This window comes from Ptychodera flava, chromosome 12 (genome assembly GCF_041260155.1).
Source record: "Ptychodera flava strain L36383 chromosome 12, AS_Pfla_20210202, whole genome shotgun sequence".
NCBI lineage: Eukaryota > Metazoa > Hemichordata > Enteropneusta > Ptychoderidae > Ptychodera > Ptychodera flava.
Genome location: NC_091939.1, coordinates 10,028,533 through 10,041,955, shown reverse-complemented (window position 1 = coordinate 10,041,955; position 13,423 = coordinate 10,028,533). Strand labels below are relative to the sequence as shown.

Sequence of the window (13,423 nt, the reverse complement as noted above, 5' to 3'; positions counted from 1 at the left end):
TTGAATAAAATCAGTTGAGATATGCCTGAGTTATGGCTCCGTACATGAAAAAAATCGTAACAAAATGGCCACATGGCAGCCATATTGGATCGTATCACAAAACAAATTGACGTGCATATGTACGACATAGGTCAATGTCCTTGTACCAACTTTGAATATAATCGGTTGAAACATGTCTGAGTTATGGCTCTGTATATGAAAAAATCATAATAAAATGGCGGCCATATTGGATCCTATCACAAAACAAATCAACATGCATATGTATGACATATGAAGTAATTCTTGTACCAAGTTTGAATGAAATCGCTCCTGGCATCTCTGAGATATCTGCGTGAACGAATGGACGCACGCATGGACACACGCACGCACGGACATGACCAAACCTATAAGTCCCCCCGGACGGTGTCTGTGGGAACTAAAAAAAACATTGTATGATACATAAATATTGGAAAAAAATGTACTTTTATTTTCTTGAAATGGAATAAATAGTATCTTCTATTTTTACATATAGGATCAAATTATTAAAATGATACTGGGCTACAAAGTCTTATTCAACTATACACAGTGAATACAGAACAGTAACATATATTTATTTTTGCTACAAATGTTTTATTGTTGGTGTTCAAATATACACAATGTAAATTACATGGAACCAACTGTCGACTTTCTAATTACAAAACATATATATAACAACAATATTTCAGGACGCCATCTCAACAGTGTAATTCTGGGATTTTTATACAACTACATTTCATTCTGTTTACCTTTATTATCAGGAATGTTATCTATTAGATCAACAAATGAATGAACAAAGGATGCTGTGAAACTTGGTTTTATTCAATTTTAGAAGCGCAGACAAGTATGGTTTTTAATGTCTGATGCTTTGTCTTTTCACTTTGTGCACAGAATATATGCCCACATTTTTTGCAAAGGTGGTCAGATGGCAGAAAGACCATTATGTCACAGCTTCTTGATGGCTAAAGGACAAATCTTGTGGGTGCAGCTTTTAAATTTCCATAGTGGCTCATTGCTTTAAATGAGTTTGCTTATTTGATGCACTTACTCTGAAAGCCGCACTCCGTTTTGACACTGGGTCAATAAATACACCAACCTTTCCAAAGTATTTCTGACATTCCTTGTTAAACGTGAAGTGTTCTGACGAAATTTAGCCTCATCCTATTATCAGAGAACACAAGCTTATCAGTTTTGTGCACAATCATATTCAACAAGAATTCCCATAAGCACACTATAAAACTATTCAGAGAACTGTGCATACATCATTGTTGAAAGTGTGACAATTTGTTCTTTTATAAATGATACTGAACCGATGGTAAGTTGTGAAATGTTCAGTTAAGACGGACGCCTTCCATAAATTAATAGTGAATTTTTCAGGACTTTTGGTCTCCTTATTAGCGACAGATTCTTGATCTATCAACAGTCTGTGAATACAAAAGCTTTATTATTGTTGAGACTTTTGTCACTGCTTATATTTTGACTTCATGGCAGTAATACCAGTAACAATGAATACTGCCAGTCCCTGCATACATGTAGGTAGGCGCATCACCAGAGGGCGCTCTGCACATACACTGGGTGTAAGAATTGACAAGCCTAGCACTGGGCAGGTAAGCAAAACAGAGTACGTTACGAATTTGTACTTCATACACAGAGCAAAATCACTCATCAATACTTCATACACAGAGCAAAATCACTCATCAAATTCAAAAAAAATTATACAGATTGTTTATCTGTAAACAAAGAATTGGTCAGGACGAATACTGGAAATAAGTACATGTACGCATTTACTGTATTTGAAGTCTACTAGGCATGTGCAGCATCTCAGAAGCTTGCAGCTCATTGGTTGGCTAAATATAGGCGTAAATGATATAATTTCAAAACGGCAAATTGGCTGCAACTTTACCACTGGGGCACGTTCTATTCAGAACAGCCAATAAGCTCTCTTGGTGCACGATGCCAGGTGGATTGTTATGTATGCAGATTACATTGATAAGCATTGTTTTGACATTAATATTTTATGTGATGATTCTTCATCAATGTAGAATATTCATGTACCACGCATCTTGCATTGTATAAGTTAGCAGCAACCTTCCGAGCCGCTGCACATTGGCCATATTTCTACACTTAAACAGTTCGTATATGCTTTCTAATTCCGCAATGGCAGTGCAGAAACTTCATTCTCTTTGAGAAACCTTTCGTGTTTGATCATTTTGGCTCTGTCAAACTCAATCTGTATTGCACAATAAAAATACATGTAGCATACTTATCCACACATTTCATAAGACTGAAAAAAAAGCAATGATTGTCTGTAAAATTCTGCTGTTCACTATATAAACACAGCATATATCTTTCGGTATATATTACAACATAATTTAGCCATTGTCATTTTTAGTCAAACTGTCCCGAAACTCACTAATTCAGCTAGTGAACAGGATAATTTTCTAAAATTTGTGTTCATTATATTTCTAACTGATATCAACCAGTTACATGATACTCTAGCTATGCCGGGTCCCATCTACTCTACATACACCTTTGCACAAAATTTTACCACCATACAAGACTACAATAGTCTGGTCCAGGGAAGTCTGACATGACTTAATGACCTTGTAAATCTATACTCTCCATGGCAACAATTTGCATACAATGGCATACATGTATGATCACCATGCACTGACAAAAATAACCAGAATTCATCATTCATCTTTTCAAATGGATGGCATGCAACAAGTGGTAAAATGTGACCAAGTCACTGATTTTGTGACAGCTTTATTTGCATTTTCCATTTATTTAATGTTGACCAGGGCAACAGCATTCTAGAGAAAACTTAATTTTTGAAAATAGTAACTAAGAAACATTTTCAGAGTTGAGGAGGTACGCTGATGGAATGACTAATGAAAGCAAAATTTGAGCAGATATTTTTTGTTGTCATGAATAAATTTTGAGTTGCATATCTAGAATCCAAATGTTACTGATTCATTAATTCCCCGGAGTCCATTTTTCAGTGAGTCAACATGTAACACTTCTTTCTCCCCTCTCCCCCTTCTGCACTGTTCATATCAACAATTCAAGCTACTTAACCATCTTACTGCTTTAAAACCCTCTAATACCATCAATTAGTTTGGTTTAGCCACTATTGTTAACTCTGACCTTGCACAGGAACTTAATGCCTCCCCGATCTCTCTCCTCAATAAAAATAAATCTACCATATTCATCCACACAAGTAACCCATGCTTGGGGGAGTGCCAACTGCCAACTTTCAGTGAAAGTTTGAAATCGAGATAATGTTCAGGCAAGCAACCATCCCAATTTTTCAAGCTTTTTGGAGGAACAAGAAACAAAAAATTGAAAATTATTGCTTGTGAATCTCATTTATTGTACAGTTTTGTTGCCTCAAGTAGTTTTCTTTTCATATTGATGGCCTTGAAAGCACTGTTTGTAATGTGCTTGACATTAAATTTGATGACATAGTGTTTGAACAACATAGCGTAAGTTACACTTTGCTACCTTTGTTTTGATCACACTATAACCAATTCTATTTGAACATAAGTGGGTGGGGTCCGAGTGAGTGTCCAACCTCTATTTCTTAGGAAAATAACATATTCTGTACCCTGGGTGCTTACGCAGATGAATACCATACATACTTATACCCCGGTACCAGTATGCTATGCATCATTTCAGGAAAACAAAATTACAAACACCTGCTCATTTCCATGGAGTATTAGCCATTTGCGCTTCAATAAGAACCTCAATCAAAACCATCTTTGCAGAAATGATAAACATTACTTTTTGTTGCTTGTGTTCAATTCGTTAGCAAAGCAGCATGTATGCGTAACAATAAATTTAATAAGCAAATTGAGAGCCACTTGTAAATTGTTACTATGAATAACATTGCCCTTGTTCCCTTTCCCCTGACAGTCATCTAATGACATAATCTTGACATTTAAAAAAAATTCACAAATCCTCTGAATACAATCGTCATCCTCAGTTGTTTTGAGTTGACTGTTGTTGTGTCTGGCCTTCATTTTCTGTACTGGAGTGTCCAGTTTCCTGGGATGGAACAAAAATAAACAAGTGGTCATGACACTTTGAGCCTCAAGTTTAAGCAAAATCATTGTACATGTATATAAATATAATTGGTGAATAATTCTTTCTTGAAGTCTAAGCCAAGTATACCATTAACCCTTTGAGAGCTGCAATTTTTCCCACCAAAAGTTTAGTGCAACATTTTACCAAATTTTATTATTTTTTCTGAAATTTTTTGATAATTTTTACTGAATGTATATACATTTCATTGACTACACTTTTTTATCAAAATTTTAGCAAAACTCTCGAAAGAATTGACAGAGATATATTTTTTAAGGCAAAAAAAATTGACTTTGGTGCTCAAAGGGTTAATAATCCTACTGCATCTTTATCACAACGAAACTACCATCTGTGGTTTTACCGGCATACGCGCATTATCATTCTTTAAAGCCAAGGCACTGGTTTGAAGCAATACTGTTAAAGGTATACAGTTGCCTGTAATCTAAATATGCCTATAGATGGTCAAAGGGGCGTTCCTTGCTATTCAAAATGCACATGTGAGGACGCTGTTTTTTTAAAAAGCGGCGATCTGCTCAAAATCTGTGATTGGTTAGATTTTCTCTTTCCATGGTAAATGTGGCAAAATTGGAACAAGTGACAGTATACCTTTAATTGCACTGATGTCAGAGTTCAATCATCAATATGCAAAAATAAAATATTTTGTTGAAAATTCTCTTCAGCAAGATGATAGGTGGATAACATTCATTTATGCAGATCACATTAATGAGCATTTTGCAGTATTAAAATTTTATGCAAATGATTCTTGATGAATGTGGAATATTCATGTACCTTGCATCTTGCATTCAAAATCTCATGACACTTTCAGAAATTAATCTGACAAAATTTGCAAATTTGGTAATTTATTACTGCCAATATCATGATACAAATCACGAGTCAAAAGATACGACCATAAGCTGCAGTAATAAACACAGATACAATGAGATAAAAATTGTCCGAATTTCTGTTATGCACATGTTGCTATTTTTATCAACAGAGCATAACTCATGATCAGTATTGCAGAAACTATCTACGATCTCATTTATGACATACAGTAGTTTGTATTGAAGCATTAGCATTAGACGAACTAGACACATTGGCTAAAATGAGGTGTTGCCGACACTGTCTAGCATAACTATCAGCTAGGCAGTATTATCAGTCAATTGCAAAGAAATCAACTCTGCAAATGTTGGAACATTGTTTAGCAGGTGGTCAGACATAGTTAAAACAACGCAACCACACCTATATCCACGCACACAGCCAGCTGTCTAGGACGTATCACTTGCTGTCGAATATTAGGCTTTTTGTATTGGCAAAATTTTGAACTGACAAACATATACACATGCATTGTTAATAAATAGGCAAGGACTTTCCTCAACACACCAAACTTCATTACGACGGAACTACAACTCGGATTGCTGGTATATAGCCTAGGATAGCAGACATGGTGTGTGTGGATAGGGTGGTGTTGTTTTGATTACGTCTGACCTCCTCCTAGACAATGTTTAAACTTTTGCAGAGTTGATTACTCTATAGTACTGCTTAGCTGATAATTACACCTGACAGTGTTGGCAACACTTCGATTTAGACAATATGTCTAGTTTGTCTAATGCCAACGGGTCAACGCAATCCACTGTAACATCGGGATCATAGACAAGTTTTGTACCACTGTAACACATGAAGGAAAACAATCCATTAAATGTCAGTAATTCTGAAATTGGGAAAAGCTTACCTGCATTGCCCTGCCTTTTGTTTCTATTGGTAACATCAAAGCTGCTACTGCTGCTACAAGACACACTGTCCCATATATTGACACTGCTAAGTACTCAGATATCCTCAACATCACCTGTGTGTAAAGCAACACATTTCTGAGCAACAATTTCTCAAACGTATTAGACCTTACCGTATAAAAAATTGTTGAGAACTATAAAGAGAATATTATAACAATACTGAGATGATGCTTTTTGACAATATCTGTCACTATCATTGCTTAAACAACATGACAACATCATATTTCAGGACAAAAGATCTTTTTGAATCACACTGCCCTCAATAGTTCACAAATTCTGATTACTTTGTTTTTGTTTGATGACCTTACCTGAGCTACAAATGGAGTAATTATTGCACCAACCCTTGCCATACCACTACAAGACCCAAGTCCAACAGCTCTGACAGTCGTTGGATAAACCTAGAAATGGAAACATGAGGAAAGAGAAACTTTAATTCACATTCAGAATTCATTTTTGAATGAAAAATCTTGACTGCATGGCCTCCTAGCGTATTAATCGGGACTTATTATTTTACCAGCAAGAGTAGCTAACATTGGTTCATTCTGGTGGCCAAAAGATGTTCATGTGTAACTCTTTCATTGCCTTACTTTGGTTTAATCATATTCTTTTCAATATTTACATGTAAAGGGTGGGCACACAGGGAGATGGGGTGTAGAAAGGCAAAGTAACTGGACAAGTCAACACTGATGCAGTGGTCAGTTTGGCCACTGTGAGATCCAGCCGGTTGTTTTGGAAGACCATCAGCTTACCTCTGGAGTGTACACGTATGCTGCTTGGAATGCACCAGAGATGAAAGCCCTGGCTATAAATAGGAATATGGTTAAAACTGTCCTGTGGAGGAAATAGAAACAGAATTTTATGTGTGAATCATGTTATTTTTATCAGAATTATGTCACCTCATATAAAAAGAAGATGAGGTCTCTAGGAATAACATGTCTGGCGATTTTTCACGCTTACTTGGTAGGCAGACCGGACAACCTCTCCTTTTGAATTTGCTTGTTTTGAGGTTGATAGTTGCTGTGAGCAAGCATTCAGACAATAGTAATAAAAGTAGTTTTCTAAATAACATTTTGTTTCTGTGATTTTGGTGTTTTCATATGCAGTGGGTATATCCACCCACCCCTTATGCAATTCCATTAGATGTCAACAGTAACAATGACTATCACACACACTAAACATACACTGACACATACACACACACACACATACACTGACACACACACACACACATACACATACACACACACACACACACACAGACACTGTGCTGACAAGTTGAACATTACATATTTAGACATGACTTTGGAAATAGGCAAAGATATAAGCCATCTTGCAGCAGAACGAAAGTCTAGAAAATACATCCATAGTCATTGATGCAGCCAGGACATGCCCTTGCGACAATGTCCCCCAAATGGAACTCGTTTTCCCTCATTCTTGCATACTGCATGTCACCTTGGGCGCACTCATGCATGAGTCGACTGTGTTTGGTGTCGTCTGCAAATAATACCTGTTACTGACAATAAACTTTGTTTTGCTTAATTGTTTGAGACTTATACTGACATACTTTCTGAACTATGAGTAAAAGTAATTAAAATGCTACACTTGATATAATAATTTGCGTGACTGTTGTTCTTGTTCTGTGAAACTAATATGTTACAAAATAATACAAAATTTGATTGACAACTGACGCACGTTGTCCTCAAAATGTACAAAATGTCCCCAAAAAATAAACGGTAGAGGGACACAGTGTTCCTGGGTTTACATTTCCTGGCTGCAACACTGCATGGTTTCAGCTTACAGATACTTATCAAGATCTAAAAGGTCAATCTAAATCATTAATGGCTGAGGCAAGGTTTGAAGACAGTGCCAGCTAGGATTTTTATGTTTTCTTTAAGTTGCATTTTAATATTTTTTAACGATTAATTTACTACATATTTCAGCAATGTTCACTTACCTTGTTGTGCATATGCAGAGTAAAAATGTAAATATTGAAAATACGAGGAATTCTATTGCCATAGTTTTCTTACGTCCTATTTTCTCAATGATTATAAACGTCACCACTAGACCTGCAGGGTAGAAAAATCCAGTGAATACTACAAAGGGGAACAATTTTACAAAAAGGTGAAACTCCAAAACTTTACTCTTTTCTTTGTTCTGTTTAACCCTTTTATGGTCAGACTGTGGTACATTCCTGTTGTTTTCAAAGGACAGTTGGAACAGTACACAAGGTTATTACAGGAGTGAAAGGGATACAGCTGAGGGGTTATTTTTGAACAACTTAAAAGAAGAATGTCAGGCTTCTCATTTTCATGAAAGCGAAAAGCAAAATAGCATGCAAAGTTGCAACTATTTTCACTAATTGCAATTTGTGACTATTTCAAGACTTTTTTCAAATGGAAATAAACATGTACAGTCAATTGCTTTCCGGGTATCACAGAAATTAGTTATTCATATTGCATGCAAGCAGATTGGTTCCCCCTTGTAGCTATATTATCATATATGTATCATGAGTGACAAACAAAAATTGACATTTCTATTAGCTCTACAAATCTGAAGATATTCAGTCTTGGGTATGTTAGATTTTTCAGTCATAAATGCAAGTGCAAAGTGGTAAACATAGATTAAAAATAATTATTGCAGTCAAAAGTACTATTGAAAAGCTAAGACTAGTCGAACTGTGAAATAAAATGTTGTGATGAAAGGTTTTTCTAGCTTCACAGGTACATGGCATTGTCACTTCAACTCCATTCAAATGATGAATCATCGTACGTAAGACCTGTCAGATGTTTCATCAACTGAAGGTTTTCCATTTGACATATGTTGTATCTTTGATCCATGTCATTCACAGTACATTACATGGATTCATGAAAAAAAAGCATTGTCTGATTTTTCAGGACTGAAATTTGCATGACCACTGGTTCAATAAAAGTAGCCCGAGTCAAACCTGACACACTGGCATTGAACTTGAAGTCAAGGTAAAGGTGCTTGATTTGCGGCCACAATGCTTCTCTAGTGAAATGAATAAAATAGAGGAAGTCCAAAGCAATGTCACATCATATCTTGTCTGCAAACTATGGCAGGGCTTTGATTGTTAGTGCGAGGCACTACACATTCTCAGTTCAGATAAAAGTGTTTGGTATGCTAAAAAGCATACTTACAGTAATAATGCTGTTTAAAACTAGATTTTGCCTTCAGAAGAGAAAACAGGAAATGAAGTGTCCAAATAGACCAGTCTCAGGAAATTACAACTTTAAAGGCACTGGCAGTAATCCTAAAGCAACATTCAACCTGCTGAATACACCTTCTATCTTGAAAGTAATGCGGTCCACACATCAAAACCCTCACGTCTACACAATAGTATTATACACCTAGAATCTCAAAGTTTTAATCTTTGCTTAAACTTTCCTCACGGAAACTTTAAACCATTCTGTTTTGTGATCAAGAAGAAAAATCAGAGGACACTATGCAATTTCAGTGAATAGAAACAAATTACTCAAGTAAGACCACTTTCTCAATGATAACTCTCCTGAGGGGAAATTAATTTTCCATTTCACAAAAAAAGATTGCAAAAACAGGATTTACTCTACAAGCCTCAAAATATCCACACAACTGGCATACCAGCAATGTATTGTAAGGGTATTAGATCTGTCCCTAAGGCGTGCCACACTTTAAATCAAACACATCTCCAATATCAAACATTTTAAAAGTTCTGTTGTATTGTCAGCTACGGCACTTACAATAACTTGGGCTTACCCCATAAAAGCCAGAAACAAGGGTGGCAATTTGGAAAACTGCAGTTGTCAGAATTGGCCAGTTCATACCATGACTTTATTTTCTACCCAACTCAGAGTCTTTGTGAAGGGTTGAAACACTGTTTACCCGGATTTAGGGCATGGGGTACAGCAGAAATCTTACTAGGTAAAATATATCTGAAATCACTTGTATCGATTGTGTTTCGCCTAAAATGAGCAAAAACACTACCAGTAGTGACTTCAAAAGCTTACCTGGAAACTCTGCTATTGATGTCCAAAGAAGATCTATATAATCTTTGGTGTTCAAACCCCTGCAATCTGTATAACACATTCCCTGACCACCTCCTCCGATTTTCTCCCTGTTGATGAATAGAAAACATGGATTTAACCCTTTTGACCGCCATGGTTCAGCCCAAGCTTATTGCTATCAATGGTGATAGTGGACTTGCCTACTGCAAATTAGGGGTGCACAAGTTAAACTACCAACTTCATTTTTCATCTTGTGATGGATAGAAAAGATAGATCAAGCCAATGAAAGTAACACAGCTTGGTCCATATTATCATCAAAGAAGTTTATAATAACCAGTCTAAACGAGAATGATTTCAGATGAAATAATATTTTGAATTACAGAAGCGTATCTTATTATTGTGGTGCTAACTAAAGTTGAAACTAAGAATTGGTATGAGGAGTGTGTAGGAACCAGGTAGATTGAGGTTTGTATACAGGTATTTGTGTTAATTCTGCTTGGATCAATTAATATTAAAGTTCTTTACCGGACATGTTGTGCCTGACTGGAACAGCTCCGTTGTCATTAGCACCAACCCATAGTATGAAAATGCATTGGCAAACCTGCAAACAAACAAATGTAGTTAATGTTACTGGACAAAAATTGCTATACTGGGGTGGGAAATTGCAAAGTGCTCATTCTGAAAAAAAGAAGCCAGTGTGGCAACCATTGGAAACTCAGTAGCAGTAGCTTTGATCCCCAGTTAAAATCATACCGGTACTGTCCCTGCCATTGTGAACTGGAAAATATCTGGTGTGAACCTAATCGAAAACACCATCTGCCATTTTTAGTACCATAGCTATATTATGATGGATGAAATATTTTCCCATTTGACAGTCTTCTCCATAGTGACATGCTGCTTTGATGAGCATAAAAGTGAGAGGTGTACCAATGAACTATTCCATTTTATGTTTTTTGCAAAATCCTCATATGAGAATGTTGTATGACATTGTGTAACAAAAATGACTCAAAAACATGGTTGAAACGAATTTCAGAAATCACTTTTAAACCCATATGCTTGCAGTGTACCCTCTTACCATATAAACATTAGTATCACGCTTGTCTTCCGCAACTCTGGCGTAAATAAATCTGTAAATTTCCCCCGTTTTTCCTGTCAAAAAAACCAAAAACACATAAAAAATTGAAACATTTTATCATCATTGTACAACATAGGTAATGAATCCCCTGCTTGCTGTGTCTCATACTTAGCAGAGTTCAATCAATGACATGACCTTCACTTCATCATCAATACCAAGGCAATGTAGTGAAATGATCAGCGACTATCTCATTACATGTTGTCATGGTGACATGTTGTCATGGTGACAGTGTTCATCCAATTTTTCATTGCCCTGCTTTCATCGTTCCAGACACAGCATTAAGTACAGGTTGAAAAATGATGAAAACAGATATTTCAGGTAAACTTTACAACAAATAGGTATTTGTAATATTTTGGGTAGATTTTCTGTCATCTGAGATATATGTACCCAGTCTTCCATCATCAAAGTTTCATTTCTCATCTCAGTTTCAATACAACGGCACAGTTTCATAACTCCTGTATGATCCTAGGTCCTGCTGTCTTCATTTGTACAACTCCGCCAGTTTGATTTATACCCACTCTAACTATTTAACCTGTTCACCCCAGTACAGTGTGAACAGGTCCAGACTTGCCATTGATAACAATGGGTTTGGGCCAAACCATGGTGGTGAAAGGGTTCAACTGTATACACTGAGTCACAGTTCTGAACTGAATTATCGTCATCACTTATTTTAATCTAAAAATTTGTATTTTCTCTCCACAAAGCAGTGAATTTGGAATGTATATCACTGATATACCAGGATGTAATGCTGTGAATGATCATAAAAATGCCATATTTCTTTGCATAGGCTTACCTTAACAGTTCTAACCACAAGTTTTCCCAGTGGCATGGGTTTGTTGTTGTCTAGAGCTATTCTTTTCAGAGTCTGGAATGCCTTTTCCTGTTGACCACATATAACATGATACCTGGCACTCTCTGGCATCCACTGTAACCGATAAAGAAATACCACAATGTTAAACAATTTTTTTACAGAGAATTGACAATTGGCATAATAGGTACAGTATATTCTATAATTTCTCAAATCTCTTTGCTTTCACACACTGTTCATCTGAGTGTGGTGAAGGCGAACAAGAAGTAATATAATAAAAGAAAGTTAAACATTGCTTCATTTGTTTCTACAATTTTAGTGTTGACTTCCCAAACTAAACTCCTATCACAACTATTAGGAGAAGTTTTTGCATATAGATCTATTATACAATATGAAACACGAGATTTCTGTCAAATGCTATCATTGGCCTTACCTTGCAGGATATAGCGAATATCAAGACAGGCAGAGCAGAGAAGATGAGTAGCCATCGCCATCCCAGGGTGGGCATCACCACTAGTGCCAGGGCTACTTCAAAACAGGCACCAATTGCCCAAAATACCTGTAGTCAGAGACGAAGATGACAAAATAGTCTCTTTTCTTGATAATTATTGAAACTTGACACAACTGTGTCAGGTGTTTCTTGGATACATTTTTAAAGACTGAAAAAAAGTGAAATTTTATTATACATTCCAATGCAATGGAGGTCTCAGCTTTGTTCAGTTTTGCTAATAGTAATGTCCAACTGTAAAAGTTGATGATAATACATGTAAGTCATTGAACTCAGAAGGTCTAACTAAATAAAAGGTCTATTGATATCTTTATCATGATTCATGAAAGTTTGCAAGATCGATGTTTTATCAGGACAACTCAGTTTCTAATACAAAGTTTGAATGGAAGTCAAACTCATTTTATCACCTGTACTATGGTAATAATTGTCCATTAATGTCACATCAAGTTCTGTACCATATCTAGTTTAACTTCTTTTTAACCCTTTGACTGCCAAAGTCATTTTTTGTTGCCTTTGAAAAAATACCTTGGTCAATTTTTTTTCATGTTTCTGCCAAAATTTTGATAAGAATATTTAGCAAATGAAATGTGATGTCCACTTGTTCCAAAATTATCAAAAAAATTGACGCCAAATTCATAAAAATTGGTAAAGTGTTGCACTGAAGTTTTGGTGGGAAAAAATCACAGCACTCAAAGGTCTAAGAATATATTGGAATGCACAGCAATAATTCAATTGTTTCAATCAAAGCCTAAAATTTTTTTCCCAGCATTTCAGCAAAACAATCCAGACAAAATGAGGTACATTTTAGTTTTTTGAGACAAAATATTTTGACCGGTTTCTTCAAAAACTAGGAAAACAGAAAAAAGGCATCCATGACATCAGATAAAAAGTCCTAAATAGAATGACTTGCTGTGATAAAAGCATGGGCCAAACTACAGGATGGTAAAAATGTCTTCAAAATTGAATTACACCAATATTTGTAACACTTACCTCAATGAATACCACACACCTAGCCCTCGCTGACGAAGGTAGAAATTCAGAGTACAGGGTGACCCTGAAAGATGAGAATTGTAAATTTTACGGTGG

At 36.0% G+C, this 13,423-nt stretch overlaps 1 protein-coding gene across 1 annotated transcript in view; it reads right to left on the bottom strand.

Annotated features, from left to right (window-relative positions):
• Positions 1-3,897: 3,897 nt before the first annotated feature.
• LOC139144930 (synaptic vesicle 2-related protein-like) overlaps positions 3,898-13,423 on the bottom strand; it is a 48,601-nt gene continuing 39,075 nt past the window's right edge. The window contains 11 exon segments of the mRNA XM_070715763.1: positions 3,898-4,062; positions 5,828-5,941; positions 6,194-6,283; positions 6,635-6,716; positions 7,840-7,951; positions 9,890-9,979; positions 10,417-10,487; positions 10,962-11,035; positions 11,815-11,946; positions 12,263-12,388; positions 13,328-13,391. Coding sequence (XP_070571864.1) covers positions 3,997-4,062; positions 5,828-5,941; positions 6,194-6,283; positions 6,635-6,716; positions 7,840-7,951; positions 9,890-9,979; positions 10,417-10,487; positions 10,962-11,035; positions 11,815-11,946; positions 12,263-12,388; positions 13,328-13,391 — 1,021 coding nt within the window. The 3' untranslated portion in view covers positions 3,898-3,996.